Genomic DNA, 24,301 nt, shown 5'->3' with positions numbered 1-24,301 from the left:
AAATAGGTGTACTTAACGCACGCACCACCGCTATGGCAGTGTCGGCACGCAGGGGCATGTGTCTACGCTAGTGGACTGCTGATGCGGACTCCAGGAAAGGCGTGGAAGGCCTACCATTCACAGGAGAGGCCTTGTTTGGAGATGAACTCGACAAATGGATCTCCACAGCTACTGTGGGTAAGTCTACATATCTTCCTTCCGCAGTCCCCCAACCAAGAAGACTTATTCAGCTTCTAAGTTACAGTCCTTTCGGACGGCCAAGTTCAATGGAAAATCCAGAGGTGCTTCTGCATACTCCAGCGGCTCAAGAGGTAAATCACGCAAACCAGCAACTGCAGGTGCTCAGGAACAGAGCTCAGGCTCTGCTTCCTCAAAGACTTCAGCATTACGGTGGACCGCGATGCCTGGAAGGCGGTCAGGTGGGAGCCTGACTACAATTCTTCAATCAGATCTGGTCAAATTCATGTCAGGATCCCTGGGTCATAGATCTTATTTCCTAGGGCTACAGACTGGAGTTCCAAGAGCTCCCACCTCACAGATTCTTCATATCAGGCTTGCCAGTTTCACAAGAGGCAAGTATAACTTTACAGCATGCCATCCAAAAACTGGTACAGACACAGGTCATTTTTCCAGTTCCACCTCATCTACTAAACAATGGGTACTATTCCAACTTGTTCGTAGTACCGAATATGGACGGTTCGGTAAGACCGATTCTGAACCTCAAGTCTTTGAACCCGTACTTACGAGTGTTCAAATTCAAGATGGAGTCTCTGAGAGCGATTATCTCAGGTCTGGAGGAGGGGGAATTCCTAGTGTCTCTGGATGTAAAGGATGTGTACCTTCATATTCCGATCTGGCTGCCTCATCAGGATTATCTACGGTTTGCACTGCAGGACTGTCATTACCAGTTCCAGGCCCTGCCAGTTGGTCTCTCCACGGCACCGAGGGTGTTCAACAAGGTGATGGCAGAGATGATGGTTCTACTCCGCAAATAGGGAGTGAACATAATTTCGTACCTGGATGATCTCCTGATAAAAGCGCCGTCCAGGGAGAGGTTGCTGGACAGCATTGCTCTCTCAACCAAACTACTCCAGGATCACGGGTGGATTCTGAACCTTCCGAAATCTCACCTAGAGCCAACACGGAGGCTCCCATTCCTGGGAATGATACTGGACACGGAGTCACAAAAGGTATTCCTTCCACTGGAAAAGGCATTGGTAATCCAGTCGATGATTCAGGATGTCCTGAAGCCAACCCAGGTGTCTGTGCATCTGTGCATTCGCCTTCTGGGAAAAATGGTGGCCTCTTACGAGGCACTTTAATATGGAAGGTTTCACGCAAGACCCTTCCAGCTCGATCTGTTGGACAAATGGTCCGGATCGCATTTTCACATGCACCAGAGGATCCGTCTGTCACCAAAGGCCAGGATCTCTCTTCTGTGGTGGCTACAGTCTTCTCACCTTGTCGCAGGACGGAGGTTCAGAATTCAGAACTGGATTCTGTTAACCACAGACGCAAGCCTCAGAGGTTGGGGAGCAGTCACTCAGGAGGTGCAGTTTCAGGGAAGATGGTCAAGTCAGGAAGTCTTCCTTCCAATCAACATTCTGGAACTCAGGCCATCTACAACGCCCTTCTGCAGGCCTCTCATTTTCTTTGAGATCAGACAATGTGACTGCAGTAACGTAGATAAACCAACAGGGCGGAACGAAAAGCAGACCAGCAATGTCAGAGGTGTCAAGAATTCTCCTCTGGGCATAAAGAAACGCTGTGGCGTTGTCAGCGGTCTTCATTCCGGGAGTAGACACCTGGTAAGCAGACTTCCTCAGCAGACACGACCTGCACCCAGGGAAGTGGGGCCTTCACCCGGAAGTGTTCATGTGCTTGACAAGTTGATGGGGATATCCATAGATCGACATGATGGCCTCTCATCTCAACAAGAAGCTCAGGTGGTATTGTTCCAGGTCGAGAGACCCACAGGTGGTGGCGAAAGACACCCTGACAACTCCTTGGGTCTATCAGATGGTGTACATGTTTCCTCCACTTCCTCTGATCCCAAGAATTCTAAAACTAATAAAAAGGGAAAAGGTTCAAGCAATACTCATTGCTCTGGACTGGCCAAGAAGGACCTGGTACGCGGACCTTCTGGAGATGCTCCTCAAAGATCCGTGGCCTCTACCTCTTCGCGAGGATCTTCTGCAACAGGGCCCCGTTCGTCTAACAGGAATTACCGCGGCTACGTTTGACGAGATGGAAGTTGAACATCTGATTCTAGCCAGGAGAGGGATCCCTAACAAGGTTATCCCGACTATGACCAAGCCAGGAAGGGGGTAACGTCTAAGCATTACCATCGTATTTGGGAGAAATAAGTCTCTTGGGGTGAGAGCAAAAATTATTCTGCGGTGGAATTTCATCTGGAACGTTTCCTGCTTTTTCTGCAGGCGTGGATGTGGGCCTGCGTCTGAGCTCCATAAAAGTCCAGATTTCAGTCTTGTCCATTTTCTTTTTAAAAAAACTATTGGCTTCTCTCCCTGATGTCCAGACGTTCTTGAAAGGTGTTCTGCACATCCAACCTCCCTTTGTGCCTCCGACAGTGCCTTGGGATCTCAATGTGGTGCTGCAGTTCCTCCAATCGGACTGGTTTGAACCGTTACAGGAGGTGGACATAAAATATCTTACGTGGAAGACCGTCACATTGTTGGCTTTGGCTTTAGCAAGACGTGTGTCTGAGCTTGGGGGCTTTGTCTCACAAAAGTCCCTATTTAATTTTCCATGAGGACAGAGCTGAACTTGGAACTTGTCAGCAATTTCTTCCTAAAGTGGTGTCTGCATTTCACATCAACCAACCTATTGTGGTTCCAGTTGTCACCGACACCTCTGCTACTTGAAAGTCTTTGGATGTTGTGAGGGCTTTTAATGTATATGTGAAAAGAACAGCTTGTCACAGAAAGACGGACTCAATGTTTGTTCTTTATAAACCCAATAAGATTGGGTGACCTGCTTCAAAGCAGACAATTGCACGCTGGATCAGACTTACTATCCAGCATGCTTATTCCACGGCAAGTTTGCCATGTCCAAAATCTGTACAGACCCCCTCTACTAGGTCGGTGGGTTCTTCCTGGGTGGCTGCTCGGGTGTCTCTGCTTTACAGCTCTGCCGAGCAGCTACTTGGTCAGGTTCGAACACGTTTGCTAAGTTCTACAAGTTTGATACTTTAGCCGCTGAGAACCTTCAGTTTGGTCAATCAGTTCTGCAGGAACCTCCGCACTCTCCCACCTGGTTTTGGAGCTTTGGTACACCCCCATGGTAATAAATGGACCCTAGTATCCTCTAGGATGTAAGAGAAAATAGGATTTTAATTACCTACCAGTAAATCCTTTTCTCGTAGTCCGTAGAGGATACTGGGTGCCCGCCCAGTGTTTCGTTCTTCCTGCACTGTTACTTGGTTAAGTAATGTTGGTTCAGCCATTGCTGTTCCTGTTTCAAGTTTGGTCAGCTTTGCTTTCCTCTTGTTGTCTGTGCTGGTTCGGAATCTCACCACTATCCTTATCGATCCTTCTCTCAAAGTATGTCCGTCTCCTCGTGCACAGTTTCCTAGACTGAGTCTGGTAGGAGGGGCATAGAGGGAGGAGGCAGCCCACACTATCAAATTCTTTAAGTGCCCATGGCTCCTAGTGGACCCGTCTATACCCCATGGTACTAAATGGAACCCAGTATCCTCTACGGACTACGAGAAAAGGATTTACCGGTAGGTAATTAAAATCCTATTTTAGTAGGCTATTCAATTAGTGGTGATGACCACGTGGTGCTGGGATTCCGATCATTCCTTTGGTGGTTCTCTACCACCAACATGACAGCTATTTCCTTGCATGCAGTAGAGGTGAAGAAGAAAATTTCTGATGCTGAGTTTGTGTAATTGGTGGGGATGTGCGCAGCAGTGCATGCAATCACGCATCACATTTAATTGACTACCCACCTAAAGTTGGTGGCAATCTGATTTTGCCCATCACCATTTTAAGCTTGTTCTGTAGCGGCTCCAGCAAGCGTAGCAGGAGGATGTGTCACCCGGCTCCAGCAAGCGAGGTCTCGTCTCCTCCTCTCAGCTCTCTCATCTCAATCCGACTTTTTTTAAAGTTGGATTGGGATGGTCAGAAAGGGTGCCAAAACCTGTCGGATTTGGCCCCCTTTCCAACAGAAGCACGCAGATCGGCAGCTATTCCGCCGATCCACATGCTTTAAACAAGTCGATTTCCCCGACTTGTTGGATAATTTTGGGGTATATTGAATAGGTCGGTACCCCTTCCAACCTAAAAAAGTCGAAAACTGCTGTCTTTCCGACAGACGGTAGCTTTCGACATCAATTGAATATACCCCATAAAGTTTGTGTGCGTGAAGAGGGGACTAGGATGGAGGCTTGTCACACCAAGGGGATTGTCCCCAGCACGTTGTTCGTGGCAAGTTCCCCCCAGATTCCTGTCCCTCCCCAAAAACACCTTTAATACAGAACATTTGAAGCTAGTACTCACTGTAGTGCAGGGGCAATTACTCAATGTGACATGTCCCTCTGCTGTCCCCGAATCAGGACAAAATGCAAGATGGTGTCAAGTACACCGGGAAATCATACTTGCCATACTGACCTAAGGCGCCTTGAGCCCTATTGGAGAAAGAGCGCTATAAAAATAAAATGTTTTTTATTATTATTATTATTATTATTATTGTCCCGTGGACGGTACTTTAGAAGTTAGAACAAAATTGTAGTTAATAATGGACTGAAGATACAAAAGGGGAGATGTATGAAAGCTTGGAGATAAAGTGGAGAGAGAGAGAGTACCAATCAATCAGCTCTTAACTGCCATGTTACAGGCTGTTTGAAAAATGTCAGGAGCTGATTGATTACCACTCTCTCTCCACTTTATCTCTCTCCAAACTTTGATACATATGCCCCATAAAATGTTGTACATGTGAACATCAGAAAATGAACGGAGGAATGTTTTATACATGCAAAGAACAAATATGTGCAACTGTGCTGCGATTTCCCCATTTGTATTGTGGTTTGAAAATGACTCCCATATTATAAATACTTTATAGTTAGATGTCGGATTACATTCTTCTCTGTTATGGCTGCTCTGAAACCGAACTCGGAAAGGCATATACGGGCAAAAATGGATATAAAACGTGCAAATGGCTGAAAATATTATTATGGAATAAATGGGTTACAGCATGCCAAATTATAGCGTTCATAAACATCCTAAGTGTATAAATTAAAACATATAATAATATAGGTCTAAAAATATCATAACATCACGGTAGGTGCAGGAGCACGCCCTTTTTCTGCTCTCCATTTGATGTTGTGCCTCTTATTTCTCTGTGCTTCCCCCCCCCCACCCCCCCTCATATCTATCCTTCCTCTTCTATTCATTTTTCACACGTCTCAGGGGCTGCTGGGAGATGAAATGTTGCCACGGTAACAAAGCTCATTAATGGAGCTTCTCTAGAGTGCTTTCTGGTGACAACGACAGAGAGGCCTGGTATTCAGCTCCTTGTGATCTGTGAGACCAGTAACCCCAGGCTTTAAGACCAATTATATACATATAATTTTGTGCTTGAGGTTCGCACCTACAGGTGCTAAGAGACATTTTTTTAAGTGCCTTAGAGCCAATGCCAAGTGTGGCTAGGTTTCTAACTAGCAGCGGATTTTGGGAGATTTAAATGAACTTGAGAGCCACATGTTGTTTACCTATATAACAGCCTATGGAATACAGTTCTGCAAATGTGAGTACTAACACAAAAACAAAATCAACAACCCAGGCTTTTCTCTACATTGGGGGTTCATGTTTATTGTACTAAATGTAAAACATAAAGCTATAATTCATACCAAACAGAAACCCTTATTTCTCAGCATTGATCATCTGGCAGCAATACTGGCCTGGAGAGTTAGGGGACAGATGTACTAAGCCTTCGAGAGAGAGAAAGTGCCAGCCAATCAGCTCCTAACTGCCATGTTACAGGCTGTGTTTGAAAAATGACAGGAGCTAGTTGATTGGTACTTTATCTCCATCCACTTTTCTCTCTAAAGGCCCGAACACACTGGTCGATATATCGGCCGTTCTCTTGAACGGCCGATATATCGCGGGAGCATCGGCCAGTGTGTACGGCCGATACATCTGTGAACTCCGTCGTTCACAGACGTATCGCGTCGGCCGCGCAGCACAGCTGACGGCCAATATATCTACCGATATATTGGCGCGTCGCTGTGTGTGTACGGGGCGGTCGGCCGACCGCCCGTACACATGCTGCGGCGGCCGGCGGTGATTGACAGCTGAACTGGGCGGGCGTGTGTATGCTGAACACACTGCCCGATCCGTCCATAGATATATCTGCAGATCAATTGATCTGCAGATATATCTACTAGTGTGTACTCACCTTAAGGGGGACATGTAATTAAGCAGTAATAAAAGTGAAGAAGTGGGCCAGTGGAGTAGTTTCCCATGACAACCAATCAGCAGTGATGTAACATTTATAATTTGCATACTATATAAGTATACAGAGCAGCTGATTGGTTGCCATGAGCAACTTCTCCATTGGCTCACTTCTCCACTTTTATTACTGCTTAGTACATATCCCCCTAAGGCTTGGTACATCTGCCTCTTATTAGAGTTATGTACTGCTTGGTCTGGCCAGACCCTCACATTTACTACCTTGCACATCCACAAAAAAAACATTCCATTGGGGGAAACAAAAAAACATAATGGCAAGTTAAAGTATTTAAAAAAAAAAATCAAGCAAGCAAGTAACAATAAAATTGCATTCATATTGGACAGAGGTGAATATAAATATTTAATAACATTTAATACTTGTGTTCTGGTAACAGATAATATCAGAACAGAGTTCACAGAGATATACGTCAGTGATGTGATGCTTGATAAATAGGCTCACATGTGCAAAAGTCCTTACTCTCCATTAAGTCCCAATCATCATCATCATCATCATTATCTGGAACATACTTTAAGTTGTACCTGTCACCCACACATAAGTGGGGTAGTCATTTTGGGGTTTACCATAATATTCCATTAACTAGGATTTCATCATTGCGGGAAAGACATTCCCCAGGGCTGTGTTTAGTGCTTCTAAATTATTAGAACCCGCTCTTCACAAAAGAGACCTTATTGCATATAGCACCTGTAATACTGTGCTCTGCATACCCTCAACATTACACGGAATGTTGGGACGGCGACATGGAGCCTTCAGACAGGGACTGGGTTGGGAGCTATCCTGCTCTGTAAGAAAATCATCAGTGCTGCATATAAAACTGCAGTCTCTCATAGCTAGAACACACAATGTAAAATTTGTTTCAGAGATGAATGCTTTGGGCTCTTACGAAGTAGTAAAGAGAATATTTTCCAGTAAATCTTCTGAACTGTAGTACTTTGTATACCAAAGCATTAACACCGGTGAGGTTTCTCCTGCCTTAATCCATTTACCGGCAATGTGCCTCCATCTCCGTAAACCTGCAATGTATAAAGTGGTGAAAAGCCGCTAGGTAACGCCATCATGAGATGGCGTTGCCTGTACCTGGCAGTAAGGACCAGCAAAGCCAGAGAAGCTTTGCTGTAGCCCTTCCGGGTTACACAATTATGGAATTATGTGGATGTCTGCCATGCATTTGTTGTCGCTCTGTGCCGGCAGTGTTAGTCTGCCATACTGACTAGGAGAGATCACGGAGCGAGCAGAGATATTCCACGGATAGTCACCAGAAAGGTATACTTTAATGTGTTGTTACCAGAACAAGTGTTCACTCTGAGTGTAGCACATATTAATAAATTGAGCCCATTTCTAATTTATCTTTTTCATAGACGTGTGTTCACCTCCACAGACTTTCGCCTTTTCATAAAGCAAAGCAACAGACTCATTATATTATAGTGCTATATAAATCAGACCCATTACAAAGATTATTTTGAAGTAAGAAGAGTCCAAAGAGATGGACATTTGGGAAGTACATACCCTCCAACTGTACCTTTTTAGCAGGTACAATACCTTTTTTACGGTCTGTACCGACTTTTGGCTCTCCAAACTTCCATTGAACGTATAGGTAAAGGGGCGTGGCCACATCCACTCTACCTGTGGCCGCACCAGCTTTCCTACTTTGTACCGATTTTTATGTGTAAAATGTTGGAGGGTATGGAAGTATGATATACTAGCGACCTGCCCCAGCTCAGCCTGGGAGCAATGTTGACTTTATAAGATTTCCTAAATAACAGGTATAGGGGTCTAGGGCATTGACAGCCACAAAACTCCTGCTCTCAACACCCGCTACTAATAAAAAGGGAGTTTATTGCAGGCAGATCCAGGGCTATATCAATGGATGAGCAGGGGCTGCTTGACCACGTCAGGGTGAATGCAGTCACGCCTGTATCCACTGCAGCATCAGTGTCAGACTGTGACTCCGCTGCATTATATGGACCCCAGCCCAAAGCCTCTCCTCTCAGCTACTTCAGCCCCCACAAACCTATGGAGCCAGCAGGAGACAATGATCCATCTGGCCAGTCACCAAGCAGGGAGCAGTGTCCGGGAGGAGGACGCCGGTGGGACGTCCAAGATGACATCACCCGCTGCTTGAGCTCGTGGCTTCACCTTCCCGAGGAGGCCGCAGTGAAAGTCAGCATGTCGCAGCCCCGGGACAAGCAGCAAAAGGGATCGGCAGGCATGGCTAAGTAAGTGTACACTCAGGGGAGCTCGAAGACCAGAAGGGGTGGTCCCCTGAACAGCTAATAAGGCTGCTGGCTGTGGGAGCTCAGGAGACGCGTCTGGCCAGGAACTCAGCAGGACACACTCCCTCTTTACATAGTATCCCTAATCCCGGGTAGGCATCGGTCTGTCTGTTTGGGCTAATCTCGAGAACCACTGAACAGGTTTTAAGGTTTTATACATATAAACCTTCCTTGACAAATGCTCTATAGATTTGTAAAAACAAAATGCATCAAAATCCGTCCAGTGGTTCTAGAGATTAGCCCGGACAAACAGACCAGGGACTTTATTTTATGCTATGTAGAGATTAATTTACTATGTAGGGGACCTATTTGTCAAGGTGACTGGGTCCATTTTGCATTTATAAACTGTAGCGCCCACATGTTTTAAATAACGGATCCAATTACCATTGCTGTCCCAATGGGGCATGCTATCTATTCATCAAACAGTTTTCGAGATTGCGTTAGCCCGCTGAGCCATGCTCCTTCCTATAGGAGTTATATCCGCACTGCAAAATTAGTTGCGGCCAAGGTGCACACTGTGGCTGTTACGTATCACGAGGCAGCTGCTGTATGGAACTGCTGCACTGGCACCAGAGCAATACATAACTGCTTAGGTGCATTTATGTCTGCCACCACAAATAATGGTGAGTTACAGTTCCACGGTAAACTCACAATTATTATGACCACCTCCTACATTTGACATCGACACCACAGAGTCCATGAAGTGTGTCACGTGTCATGTGCTGGCTTGGTGGGTATATAAGGTGTGCGATAGGCCGCCTGCACACATACAACTCTTTGTTGTCATGGGTAAAAGGGGCGATTTATCCAAGTTGCCATGGGTGGCAATATTTTTGAAACAGCGCAGTTTGTGACCTGTTCGCGTGCTGCTGTGGTGAAGGTGTATTGTGACTGGACAAATGCCACCATTGCTAATAATCGATGTGGAAACTGCGGAGCACCACCTGCCATTAATGTGAAAGGTGAACGTCTGCTACAAAGCTACGTGAGGGCCGACCGATACGCTACAGTGGAGCAGATCACTGTCAAAAAGAACCTGGGGGCTACCAGACGTGTGTCTAAAATGAGAGCTCAGCCCGTCTAGATGCTGCACAGGGTGGTTACTCTGGCTATTACCTGGTCGTAATAATGTGACTCGACAGTGTATAGTTTGTGTGGGTACATTGCATGTACAAATAGGTAGGCCCCCCAACAGGAGAGGTTATTATAAGATCACTAGAAAAAAATTGACTTGGATAAGAGCACTTGGTCCTGCAGCCTTGTACTTTCAAATGATCGCTGCACCTCTCACAGTCTGGTTCATTATCACCTGCATTATTTGAGCTTAGTTACACATCACTTCAGTAATTAATAAGAATGGTTGTGTATTATACAGAATAATGCACCAGCTACTGAAAGTAATAAGTATATTAGAGTCAACTGAGAATTCTATGCTGGGCATTAATGTGCTTTGTATCCCAGCGTCCTCGTGCCTCCCTGTGGTTACATAATTCTAATTTACATTATGCTCTATATCAGATCTGTTCTTTTATACCCTTTGCGTCCTTTCTAAATTGACATTGCCCTTTCCCATTGCACTGTCCTTACATACTATGAACATTGCAGCTGACAGTGTTGCAATTCTTTGCCTATGTCCTAAGGGAAACCCTTTTACTGTCTCGGTATCTCTGATTGCTGGTTTCTGGTGTCATCCTTGCATCAATAGTGTTTCATGTGCATTTAAATGAAGAAAAAAATCAGCAAGCTCAGCAACAATTCTGAGTTGTGTTTTTTTTAGGTTTTTTTTTAATGGATCTGTGCCCTCTTCTTTAAAGGCTCCGATTTTCTCCTGTTAGAGACCTGGTGTTCTCCAATTTGCAAGATGTATCACTTGTAATTACTGTACATAAGTCTATTAGTTGTGCATTGCTTTATCCATATACCGTGGCTACAATTTGCGCCTCCTCTCCCATCCCCTGGTGTAGGCATGCTGCCTCTAAGCTTTTCATTAAACGGACCCCTACTTCCATATTTCTAGAGGTCGGCAGACAGATGGCGAGGCTGCATCCTCAGCCTGGAGGGGTAGCGAGATGGCACATGGGGGACAGGAAGCTGGAAATCAGGCCCAATGCAAGATATATATTTCAAATGTAAATTATGCCCACTGTGCCCAGAGAGGGGGGGATTTGTGTTAAAGGTTAGACCCAGCATGAGATGCGTCCTGGAGAGAGAAGAATGAGCGCAGCACTGCTCACATTTAATTGGACTCTGGGATCTAATGAAGCCGCACATTGAGGCGTCAAAGCCGTGTTTGCTCTGCCGGACACAATACGGGGTGATTTGGGAGTTAGGTTTGTTATTTAACTCTATTCTCTGCCAGACTGGTTCTGTCTATCAAATAAAATTATTCTGTGTTGTTCATAAAACAGAATGCTAAATGCTAATCAGATTTATAGGTAAGGAATTTATTATCCAGAATGATTGGGCATCTGAGCTTTCTAGATAAAGGGAATTGTCCAACATTTGGATGCCCTAAAATCTAGTAAAGCACATTTAAAAATAACCCATGTTTCTAGCATTCTCCTGTGCATTACTTGGTATTCATACTGTAAGTATAAACACTTTACATAGAATTGCTTTCCTGCTGAGAGATCCCATAGATCAGTGGTTCCCACAAGTGGTTCTCAAGGTACCCCAACAGTACAGGTTTTAGATATATATCCCTGCTTGTGCACAGTTGGTATAATCAACTTGACTGAGGTGCTAATTACATCACCTGTGCCTAAAGGGTCTGGGACTCCAGGTCAACACCAATTGGTCGACACACCTTAGGTCGGCACCTGAAATAGGTTGACATGGACAAAGGTCAACATAAAAAAGGCTGACATGAGTTTTTTATGTTTTTTTGGTGTAGTTTTCTTTGTAGAGTGACCGGGAACCCCAATTAGTGCACCGTGTCCCATCGCATGGCTCGCTTCACCGCCATGCTTCGGGCAAGGTTACCGTTCCCAATTGTAGTCCCACGTGGATCGTAAAATATGAAAAAGTTCAATAAATGTAAAAAAAAAAATTTGAAAAATTCATGTCGACCTTTTTCCATGTCGACCTTTTGTCCATGTTGACCTAAGGTGTATCTACCTTTTTGGTGTTGATCTGGAGTCCGGACACCTGCCTTAAAACCTGGACTGTTGGGTGCATTGAGGACCGCATTTGAGAGCCACTGCTATAACTATATAGAAATGATATAGGGGGTAATTCCAAGTTGATCGCAGCAGGAAATTTTTTAGCAGTTGGGCAAAACCATATCCACTGCAGGTGGGGCAGATATAACATGTGCAGAGAGAGTTAGATTTGGGTGGGGTGTGTTCAATCTGCAATCTAAATTGCAGTGTAAAAATAAAGCAGCCAGTATTTACCCTGCACAGAAACAAAATAACCCACCCAAATCTAACTCTCTCTGCAAATGTTATATCTGCCCCTCCTGCAGTGCACATGGTTTTGCCCAACTGCTAAAAAATTTCCTGCTGCGATCAACTTGGAATTACCCCCATATTTAGGTGTGTGGTGTGATACAACGGTCGTGACTTTATATAGTACTCCAGGTTATATAGGTTGAGTATCCCATATCCAAATATTCCGAAATACGGACTTTTTTGAGTGAGAGTGAGATAGTGAAACCTTTGTTTTCTGATGGCTCAATGTACACAAACTTTATTTAATACACAAAGTTATTACAAATATTGTATTAAATGACCTTCAGGCTGTGTGTATAAGGTGTATATGAAACATACATGAATTGTGTGAATGTACACACACTTTGTTTAATGTACAGTTATTCAAAAAATTGGCTAAAATGATCTTCAAGCTGTATATATAAGGTGTATATGAAACATAAATGCATTCTGTGCTTAGACTTGGGTCCTATCACCATGATATCTCATTATGGTATGCAATTATTCCAAAATACGGAAAAATCCGATATCCAAAATACTTCTGGTCCCAAGCATTTTGGATAAGGGATACTCAACCTGTAGTATAATATAGTGCTGATTGGCACCCACCTGATATATTTCAGGCCACACCAGACTGAGGGCCTGATTCAGAGTTGTACGTTATTCCAATATTTACACAGTTGGACGATGCTTTTATTACTGCGCAGGCATCTAAGTCATGCAGCGCATGCATCCTGATGTCTCTGCGATGTCACTCACGTGGTTAGAAAAATACAGGCATGTTGTGACCCTTATATAGGAGTGTGGGAGCCAACACTTCATCCTTATACGCAGTTTCACTGGCACCTGCGTTTTAGTTCCTTCGGCCATTCTGAGTAGCCGTAGCATTACCCAGAAGGCCAATAATTGACTCATCTGCCCCTGATACTGTGTCTACTGCTTCTTGGATTTGCAAAGGATAAAAGTTATATCCCAGTATGTTGTCCATCATAACACTTACTTTGTTGTATAGAGTAATGCGGTGATCACCATTTGTATCTTTCATTATATATGGACACGCTAACTATACTGTAATGGGAGGTGGGATATAGTATAATGTAATGGATAAAGAATGAATTATCAAAGATCAGAAAACCCTTACCCATTTTTTTATAGAGGTGTTGCCACTGGCAGTAACCCCACCATCAGTAAGCATCTTTGGCTCTCATTGGCTTTTCCATGAGGCATCTTATTTATCAAGTCTATTACCAAATTACCTATTCTCAGGTGCAAAAAATATTTCTTGACTAATTAAAGTAAGTGTGATATCAAAGGGATACATACTGTACAGCAGGTAGCCCCTGCTTGTAGTATAATGCAGGCACCAATGTTGTGATGTCAGAAATAGTTTATTACGGTAAATGTGTGATAGAGACCCTGAAGCACAACATCGATGTTGATCTATTTTAAAGTCGATCTTTACCCTTATGTCTAGGGTGTAATCTAGCAGCTAATGCGTGTCCCACAAACCTGGTCTTATTCAGGTTAGGACGGAGGTTATCACAAATGGAGGTGTGGGACATTGGTCATCTCTAGGTAATGTAACTGGTTTCCAATGCAGATTAATGCTTACAAATGCATGGGAAAGGCTTATTCTCTCCTGATTGTGACATTTAATCTAACAGGACCTAATTGTCACATTCGTGCCTTGTACAATGTGGTTTCCCCACACTGACTAGTACAGTGAGAGCGGAGTGGCACACTGAGCTTAGGGTAGTGGTTGGTGGTGTAATTACACAGATGATTGCAGCACACATAGGGGTCTATTCATGAAGCAGTGAAAAGAATGGAGAAGTGAGCCTGTGGAGAAGTTGCCCATGGCAACCAATCAGCTGATCCGTACAATTGTATAGTATGCAAATTATAAATGTTACTTCAATGCTGATTGGTTGCCATGGTTAACTTCTCCACTGGCTCACTTCTCCACTCTTTTCACGGCTTCATGAATAGACCCCTAAGTGTCATGTACCTGGAAGTTATTTCCATGCGCTCGGTTTAATGCCTTGAGGTGGTTCACCGCAAGTCGGGTTTCCGGCATCAGCATTGTGACCGCGGGGATCCCGACTAGCGGTATTTTAACCGCTTCCCGTTGTGGTGTTCAGTAACAATCAGTGACTACAGGATGTGTCCGTGTAGTCTGGCACACACGTTAAGTAGCAATGCATGCTGCATTTTAATTGGTGAAAATTCTTAGATAGTTTAAGGGCAGATTTTTGAAGAGCCCTATCATAGCTAACACACGGCTAATGTCCAGCGTTCATTCCATAAGGGCATGCTATGTTATCACTATTTTGCCATGGTGATAACACAGCAGAAGCATGAAAAAAAAAAAAAAATTTTTTTTTTTAAAATTATTGTAATTCTTAATTAAACTTTATGCATGCAGGTGTAACAGAAGACCACATTTAGGCTTTCTGTTCCACTGTACTCACAATAGCCAGCAAGGCTCTCTTCTGCACAAATCGCAGACTGGCCTGGCAAAGCGGTTAGCTATTGCTCACTGGTCCAGACTAGTATCACCAGGTCACATATACTGTACGGTGTATACAGTGCTACTGTCACATGACAACTGTGTTAGCATGTCAGGACTTGGGCAATTATAATACACATGCACTGCCTTCTGGCCTGTATGAGTGGTGCAACCTTTCCTCTAACTGGGAGGGTGGCGCTGGACTTTGACGTTATAGCCCAATACCACAGTCCCAGGACATCATCCATGTGGCTGGGAAATAGCAAATGGCTTCACAATTAAGAGCCTGCCGTGCTTTCATGCCGGTGGTTGGGCTCAATGTGGTGCACCTGGGGATTTATACTGAGCAACATTATATCACTCATTCAGGTGCCCCCTACATCTTGATACCCTTGAAACTGTTTGGTATCGCATAGTGATAGTCTCTTCCTTGCCCATCACCCACACACTGTGACAGCAGTAATTTATGTGGGCTGAACAAGTCCTTAGTAGCTGCTAGTGACATTATTGTGAAATACTTTGTGGTTCCGGAGTCTGGAGAATGTGTTCATCTGATATAAAAGTACCGGTACTTCTCAGAATCCTGGAATTTTCTTTTTTCCCGGCTGATTTTCATAACTGATCAGGATCTTCAGAAGGGATCTCTTTCATGGTTATTGGCGTGTGTGACAGTGCTTTGTTGCTGACCAATCCTCTATTCCCCAGGCTATGTTGGTGTGACCATGCAGACTTGTCCCGATCGGTGTAATATAGGATTACAAATTGCTTGCTTCTAGCTGTAGATTGTTACCCCTGATGCTGCTAGATATGTAAAGCGTAGATTGTATTCTGTTGCCTGTGTTATGCTTTTTGTTTTTTTTCGGGAGTTCGTTATTTAACATTTAATCTCTCATTTAACATCTATTTTACCTGTCTTTCACAGGCTGATGCCAAGATGGTGTGTGACGTGGTAAGTCGCATGGAAGACACAGAACCTTTCTCCCCCGAGCTGCTGTCAGCCATGATGAGACTGTGGGCAGACTCCGGAATCCAGGAGTGCTTCAACCGATCCAGGGAATATCAGCTTAACGACTCTGCTAAATAGTACGTGACGCGCTTCTGTTACTGAACTATTGCTTGCATCAAAACATTTGCTTTTCATCAAAGTTTGCAACATAAGTTTAAACTTCCCTGTTGATTAATACGGGCAGCAGATTCCTTCCAGTAAAACAATTGTTTTTTCCTACTTCATTGAGACAAATTTCTTTATTAGCCTGTAAGTGGCCATGTCTTTTTTAGAGCTCGTTTTAAAGAACTGATCATGTCGAAGGATTGAGGACCTGAGTCACACGCAAGTACAAATGCAGCCACATGTTGCGATATTTAGCCAATTGTACATGCACCAGCTCCGACACGCGCAACTCAGAGTCATGTGCATCTCAGCCGCTTCTCACTGATGACTGAGCGCTACTGGATGGTAGCTGCAGCAGTCAGGCTGTCGCATGTTAGAGAAGTGCCCCTTGGCATGGTGGGGGGCTTCTAGAGTTGCGGCCTATCCAGAGTTGTGTATATGCACGCACAGTGGGCCTGGTTCAGATATGGTTGGAGGGTGCATCTACTTGGAAGCAGCAGCAATGCTCTGATATGGTAATGCAGCAGGAGGCATCGAATATAAGTAGATGCCTCTTACATGCATTTGTGATCCAGTGAAGCTTCCAACGATACAGCATCAGAATACCAGCCACTCCATAGGCCAGCTGACCGCAGTTCCATCCAAGAGGCCAGGAAATCGCTGTCTCGCGATGGAGATCCTGGCCTTGGAATTCCCCCAAAACGGAGGCGACGCGTCTCATTTTGGAAAACAGCAGCCATTGCCCTGGCTGCAGACTGTCCATCTCTTGGTGTCTGCGGTTGTTGTGCGTCCGTCGATGCAGAACCCGTACTGCACATGCCATCGGTCTGACCATCGGTACATTGCACATAGGCCCAGTATGTGCCATTTTCAATGACATTTGTGGCACTAAGCAAGGTGGAGAAGTATGTGCTGTTACTAGTTATGATGGCTGCACTAGCAGCTGGAGGGCTGGGGTCAGTGCAATGCTGGCAGTTAGTCACATAGGGCTTATGATTGCTGTAGGCGTCTTGAATTGCGACCGCAGTATGTGTGACTACGAATCAGTCTCTAACCTGCACTGTATCCGTACAATGGTGACACCTAGAGGGCGTGGAATAAGCAAAGTGCAAGTTTTGATCTTTTACACGGCCTACTGAATATGGCTGCCTTATCTCAGCGTTGGTCAGTGTTTAGACATCTTCAAGGAAGCAGTTGTTTTCTTTTGTGACTTTTGTATGTATATTATTTTCTGCAGCGGGGTACACTGGGATTCCACAGGGAATACATTGGGGTGTAGAGTTGGATTTTGATCCGAGGCACCAACAGGCTAAAGCTTTTTTCTCTATCGTCCTAGTGGATGCTGGGGTTCCTGAAAGGACCATGGGGAATAGCGGCTCCGCAGGAGACAGGGCACAAAAAGTAAAGCTTTAGGATCAGGTGGTGTGCACTGGCTCCTCCCCCTATGACCCTCCTCCAAGCCTCAGTTAGATTTTTGTGCCCGGCCGAGAAGGGTGCAATCTAGGTGGCTCTCCTAAAGAGCTGCTTAGAAAAGTTTAGCTTAGGTTTTTTATTTTACAGTGAGTCCTGCTGGCAACAGGATCACTGCAACGAGGGACTTAGGGGAGAAGAAGTGAACTCACCTGCGTGCAGGATGGATTGGCTTCTTTGGCTACTGGACATTAGCTCCAGAGGGACGATCACAGGTACAGCCTGGATGGTCACCGGAGCCTCGCCGCCGGCCCCCTTGCAGATGCTGAAACAAGAAGAAGGTCCAGAATCGGCGGCATGAAGACTCCTCAGTCTTCTTAAGGTAGCGCACAGCACTGCAGCTGTGCGCCATTTTCTCTCAGCACACTTCACACGGCAGTCACTGAGGGTGCAGGGCGCTGGAAGGGGGGCGCCCTGGGAGGCAATGAAAACCTATTTTTGGCTAAAAATACCTCACATATAGCCTCCTGGGGCTATATGGAGATATTTAACCCCTGCCAGAATCCGTTAAGAGCGGGAGACGAGGCCGCCGAAAAAGGGGCGGGGCCTATCTCCTCAGCACACAGCGCCATTTTCCCTCACAGAAAGGCTGGAGGGAAGGCTCCCAGGCTCTCCCCTGCACTGCACTACAGAAACAGGGTTAAAACAGAGAGGGGGGGCACTAATTTGGCGTTAGAAATATATAAAAAAGATGCTATAAGGGAAAACACTTATATAAGGTTGTCCCTATATAATTATAGCGTTTTTGGTGTGTGCTGGCAAACTCTCCCTCTGTCTCTCCAAAGGGCTAGTAGGTCCTGTCCTCTATCAGAGCATTCCCTGTGTGTGTGCTGTGTGTCGGTACGTGTGTGTCGACATGTATGAGGACGATGTTGGTGAGGAGGCGGAGCAATTGCCTGTAATGGTGATGGCACTCTCTAGGGAGTCGACACCGGAATGGATGGCTTATTTAGGGAATTACGTGATAATGTCAACACGCGGCAAGGTCGGTTGACGACATGAGACGGCCGACAAACAATTAGTACCGGTCCAGACGTCTCAAAAACACCGTCAGGGGTTTTAAAACGCCCGTTTACTTTAGTCGGTCGACACAGACACAGACAGGGACACTGAATCCAGTGTCGACGGTGAATAAACAAACGTATTCCTTATTAGGGCCACACGTTAAGGGCAATGAAGGAGGTGTTACATATTTCTGATACTACAAGTACCACAAAAGAGGGTATTATGTGGGATGTGAAAAAACTACCGTAGTTTTTCCTGAATCAGATAAATTAAATGAAGTGTGTGATGATGCGTGGGTTCCCCCCGATAGAAAATATGGGCGGTATACCCTTTCCCGCCAGAAGTTAGGGCGCGTTGGGAAACACCCCTTAGGGTGGATAAGGCGCTCACACGCTTATCAGAACAAGTGGCGGTACCGTCTATAGATAGGGCCGTCCTCAAGGAGCCAGCTGAGAGGAGGCTGGAAAATATCATAAAAAGTATATACACACATACTGGTGTTATACTGCGACCAGCGATCGCCTCAGCCTGGATGTGCAGAGCTGGGGTGGCTTGGTCGGATTCCCTGACTAAAAATATTGATACCCTTGACAGGGACAGTATTTTATTGACTATAGAGCATTTAAAGGATGCATTTCTATATATGCGAGATGCACAGAGGGATATTTGCACTCTGGCATCAAGAGTAAGTGCGATGTACATATCTGCCAGAAGATGTTTATGGACACGACAGTGGTCAGGTGATGCAGATTCCAAACGGCACAAAGGTGTATTGCCGTATAAAGGAAGAGGAGTTATTTGGGGTCGGTCCATCGGACCTGGTGGCCACGGCAACTGCTGGAAAATCCACCGTTTTTTACCCTAAGTCACATCTCTGCAGAAAAAGACACCGTCTTTTCAGCTTCAGTCCTTTCGTCCCTATAAGAGTCATATCTGCCCAGGGATAGAGGAAAGGGAAGAAGACTGCAGCAGGCAGCCCATTCCCAGGAACAGAAGCGTTCCACCGCTTCTGACAAGCTCTCAGCATGACGCTGAGACCGTACAGGACCCCTGGATCCTACAAGTAGTATCCCAGGGGTACAGATTGGAATGTCGAGACGTTTCCCCTGCGCAGGCTCCTGAAGTCTGCTTTACCAAGGTCTCCCTCCGACAAGGAGGCAGTATGGGAAACAATTCACGAGCTGTATTCCCAGCAGGTGATAATTAAATTACCCCTCCTACAACAAGAAAAGGGGTATTATTCCACACTATATTGTGGTACTGAAGCCAGAAGGCTAGGTGAGACCTATTCTAAATCTAAAAAAATTTGAACACTTACAAAGGTTCAAATCAAGATGGAGTCACTCAGAGCAGTGATAACGAACCGGGAAGAAGGGGACTATATGGTGTCCCGAGACATCAGGGATGCTTACCTCCATGTCCCAAATTTGCCCTTATCACTAAGGGTACCTCAGGTTCGTGGTACAGAACTGTCACTATCAGTTTCAGACGCTGCCGTTTGGATTGTCCACGGCACCCCGGGTCTTTACCAAGGTAATGGCCGAAATGATGGTTCTTCTTCGAAGAAAAGGCGTCTTAATTATCCCTTACTTGGACGATCTCCTGATAAGGGCAAAGTCCAGGGAACAGTTGGAGGTCGGAGTAGCACTATCTCGGATACTGTTACAACAGCAGGGGTGGATTCTAAATATTCCAAAATCGCAGCTGATCCCGACAACAAGTCTCCTGTGCTTAGGGATGATTCTGGACACAGTCCAGAAAAAGGTGTTTCTCCCGGAAGAGAAAGCCAGGGAGTTATCCGAGCTAGTCAGGAACCTCCTAAAATCAGTGCATCATTGCACAAGGGCCATGGTAAAAAAATGGTGACTTCCTTCGAAGCAATTCCAGTCGGCAGATTTCATGCAAGAACTTTTCAGTGGGATCTGCTGGACAAATGGTCCGGATCGCATCTTCAGATGCATCAGCGGATAACCCTATATCCAAGGACAAGGGTGTCTCTCCTGTGGTGGTTACAGAGTGCTCATCTTCTAGAGGGCCGCAGATTCGGCATTCAGTTTTGGATGTTGGTGACCACGGAGGCCAGCCCGAGAGGCTGGGGAGCAGTCACACAAGGAAAAAATTTCCAGGGAGTGTGATCAAGTCTGGAGACTTTTCTCCACATAAATATAGCTAAGGGTAAATTTATAATGCTCTAAGCTTAGCAAGACCTCTGCTTCAAGGTCAGCCGGTATTGATCCAGTGGGATAAAACATCACGGCAGTCGCCCACGTAAATAGACAGGGCGGCACAAGAAGCAGGAGGGCAGTGGCAAAAACTGCAAGGACTTTTCGCTGGGCGGAAAATCATGTGATAGCACTGTCAGCAGTGTTTCATTCCGGGAATGGAAACTGGGAAGCAGACTTCCTCAGTAGGCACGACCTCCGCCCGGCAGAGTGGGAACTTCATGGGGAAGTTTTCCACATGATTGTAAACCGTTGGGAATTACCAAAGGTGGACATGATGGCGTCCCGTCTGAACAAAAAACGGGACAGGTATTGCGCCAGGTTAAGAGACCCTCAGGCAATAGCTGTGGACGTTCTGGTAACACCGTGGGTGTACCAGTCGGTGTATGTGTTCCATCCTCTGCTTTTCATACCTAAGGTACTGAAAATTATAAGACGTAGAGGAGTAAGAACTATACTCATGGCTCCGGATTGGCCAAGAAGGACTTGGTACCCGGAACTTCAAGAGATGCTCACAGAGGACTTATGGCCTCTGCCGCTAAGAAGGGACTTGTTTCAGCAAGTACCATGTCTGTTCCAAGACTTACCGCAGCTGCGTTTGACGGCATGGCGGTGGAACGCCGGATCCTAAGGGAAAAGGCATTCAGGAAGAGGTCATTCCTACCCTGGTCAAAGCCAGAAAGGAGGTGACCGCGCAACATTATCACCACATGTGGCGAAAATATGTTGCGTGGTGTGAGGCCAGGAAGGCCCCACGAAGAAATTTCAACTCGGTCGATTCCTGCATTTCCTACAAACAGGAGTGTCTATGGGCCTCAAATTGGGGTCCATTAAGGTTCAAATTTCGGCCCTGTCGATTTTTCTTCCAGAAAGAATTGGCTTCAGTTCCTGAAGTCCAGAAGTTTGTCAAGGGAGTATTGCATATACAACCCCCTTTTGTGCCTCCAGTGGCACTGTGGGATCTCAACGTAGTTCTGGGATTCCTCAAAACACATTGGTTTAAAACCAGTCAAATCTGTGGATTTGAAGCATCTCACATGAAAAGTGAACATGCTCTTGGACCTGGCCTGGACCAGGCGAGTGTCAAATTGGTGGTTTTTTTCTCAAAAAAAGCCCATATCTGTTTGTCCATTCGGACAGGGCAGAGCTGCGGACTCGTCCCCAGTTCTCTCCCTAAGGTGGTGTCAGTGTTTCACCTGAACCAGCTTATTGTGGTGTCTTGCGCCTTCTAGGGACTTGGAGGACTCCAAGTTGCTAGATGTGGTCAGGGCCCTGAAAATATAGGTTCCAGGACGGCTGGAGTCAGGAAAACTGACTTGCTGTTATCCTGTATGCACCCAACAAACTGGGTGCTCTTGCTTCTAAGCAGACTTTTGCTAGTTGGATGTGTAATACAATTCAGCTTGCACATTCTGTGGCAGGCCTGCCACAGCCAAAATATGTAAATGCCCATTCCACAAGGAAGGGGGGCTCATCTTGGGCGGCTGCCCGAGGAGTCTCGGCTTTACAACTTTGCCGAGCGGCTATTTAGTCAGGGGCAAACACGTTTGTAAAATCCTACAAATTTGATACCCTGGCTAAGGAGGACCTGGAGTTCTCTCATTCGGTGCTGCAGAGTCATCCGCACTCTCCCGCCCGTTTGGGAGCTTTGGTATAATCCCCATGGTCCTTTCAGGAACCCCAGCATCCACTAGGACGATAGAGAAAATAAGAATTTACTTACCGATAATTCTATTTCTCGGAGTCCGTAGTGGATGCTGGGCGCCCATCCCAAGTGCGGATTATCTGCATTACTTGTACATAGTTACAAAAATCGGGTTATTATTTGTTGTGAGCCATCTTTTCAGAGGCTCCGCTGTTATCATACTGTTAACTGGGTTCAGATCACAGGTTGTACAGTGTGATTGGTGTGGCTGGTATGAGTCTTACCCGGGATTCATAAATCCTTCCTTATTGTGTACGCTCGTCCGGGCACAGTATCCTAACTGAGGCTTGGAGGAGGGTCATAGGGGGAGGAGCCAGTGCACACCACCTGATCCTAAAGCTTTACTTTTTGTGCCCTGTCTCCTGCGGAGCCGCTATTCCCCATGGTCCTTTCAGGAACCCCAGCATCCACTACGGATTCCGAGAAATAGAATTATCGGTAAGTAAATTCTTATTATATATATATATATATATATATATTGATATACACACACACATATCTATATATACATACAATGATACATATGTACAAATATATATGTGCTGGCTGAATCAAGCAGGGAGGGCCAGGCTATGGAAGCCTTCTACAGCGGCACTTCTAGTAGCTACCACGCCGTTGTTTTAAACTAGGGCAGTGGGTGGCGGCGGAGTGAGTGGGGCCTCTGGAGAGGAGGCGGATCCTCCAGAGAAGGGGCGGGGCCTCGATCCGACCACTTAATGCATTGCAGACTGTAACAGGAAAAATAATTTCATGTGTACAGCAGCAGCATGTCGCTGGTGAAGCTAGCGGTGGGGCCCCCCTTCTGTCCGGGACCGGTACTACAGTCCCCAGGGTACCCCCTTGATGGCGGGCCTGATCCCTGCCTCCAGGTACTGGAGCTCAGTTTGTAAGTTGGTGCCTGCAGTGTAGGCAGCTAACAGGGATAAGAGCTTTTCTTAAATAAAAAAGCATAGGCACCAGATGCTATATGTCATGCTGACATATCATGCTGCGGCTCCATCACCTCCCCCAGCGGCGCTGTATACTCCCACGCCCTGGTTGCCGGGTACTTACAGCGGAGGCGCTCCGGTTCTCTCAGTCACACACACCCCGCCACTGCTCTCCTGGATCGCATGGCCACAAACTAAGGAGGAGGTAAGAGGGTCCCCCAGGCGGGACCCGCCGAAATCGCGATCCGGGCGCAGTCCCCGGAGACGGACTTCACCGCTGGCGTGGACACTGTGGCTGTGCAGGGACCCCACTATATCCACCAGGGCAAGGAGCACAGGTCAGATGTACTAAAATCCATTTCAAATAGGCTCCATAGTACCCGGTGGTTAAGTCCAGCAGAGGGGATAAGGCGCTGACCTGTAGCCCCACCCTCAGCTCCAGGCACCAACTACAGCAGATGTTCCCGCCCTGGAGCTGCATCTCTTTCTTTCTCTATCGTCCTAGTGGATGCTGGGGTTCCTGAAAGGACCATGGGGAATAGCGGCTCCGCAGGAGACAGGGCACAAAAGTAAAGCTTTCCGATCAGGTGGTGTGCACTGGCTCCTCCCCCTATGACCCTCCTCCAAGCCAGTTAGATTTTTGTGCCCGGCCGAGAAGGGTGCAATCTAGGTGGCTCTCCTAAAGAGCTGCTTAGAGAGAGTTTAGCTTAGGTTTTTTATTTTACAGTGAGTCCTGCTGGCAACAGGATCACTGCAACGAGGGACTTAGGGGAGAAGAAGTGAACTCACCTGCGTGCAGGATGGATTGGCTTCTTGGCTACTGGACATCAGCTCCAGAGGGACGATCACAGGTACAGCCTGGATGGTCACCGGAGCCTCGCCGCCGGCCCCCTTGCAGATGCTGAAACATGAAGAGGTCCAGAATCGGCGGCAGAAGACTCCTCAGTCTTCTAAAGGTAGCGCACAGCACTGCAGCTGTGCGCCATTTTCCTCTCAGCACACTTCACACGGCAGTCACTGAGGGTGCAGGGCGCTGGGAGGGGAGCGCCCTGGGAGGCAAATGAAAACCTATTTGGCTAAAAAAATACCTCACATATAGCCTCCGGGGCTATATGGAGTTATTTAACCCCTGCCAGAATACACTAAAGAGCGGG

The 24,301-nt window shown here is 46.2% G+C and overlaps 1 protein-coding gene across 2 annotated transcripts in view; it reads left to right on the top strand.

Moving 5' to 3' along the window:
• GNAO1 (G protein subunit alpha o1) overlaps positions 1-24,301 on the top strand; it is a 370,314-nt gene that overhangs the window by 262,808 nt on the left and 83,205 nt on the right. For both annotated transcript variants that reach the window (XM_063945413.1, XM_063945414.1), the window contains exon 4: positions 15,628-15,788. In XM_063945413.1, the coding sequence (XP_063801483.1) occupies positions 15,628-15,788 (161 nt within the window). The remainder of the gene's footprint in view (positions 1-15,627; positions 15,789-24,301) is intronic.

The sequence above is a fragment of the Pseudophryne corroboree genome, chromosome 11 (genome assembly GCF_028390025.1).
Source record: "Pseudophryne corroboree isolate aPseCor3 chromosome 11, aPseCor3.hap2, whole genome shotgun sequence".
Classification (NCBI taxonomy): Eukaryota; Metazoa; Chordata; class Amphibia; order Anura; family Myobatrachidae; genus Pseudophryne; species Pseudophryne corroboree.
The sequence above is the reverse complement of the archived record's forward strand: the minus strand, read 5'-3'. Positions and strand labels throughout refer to the sequence as shown.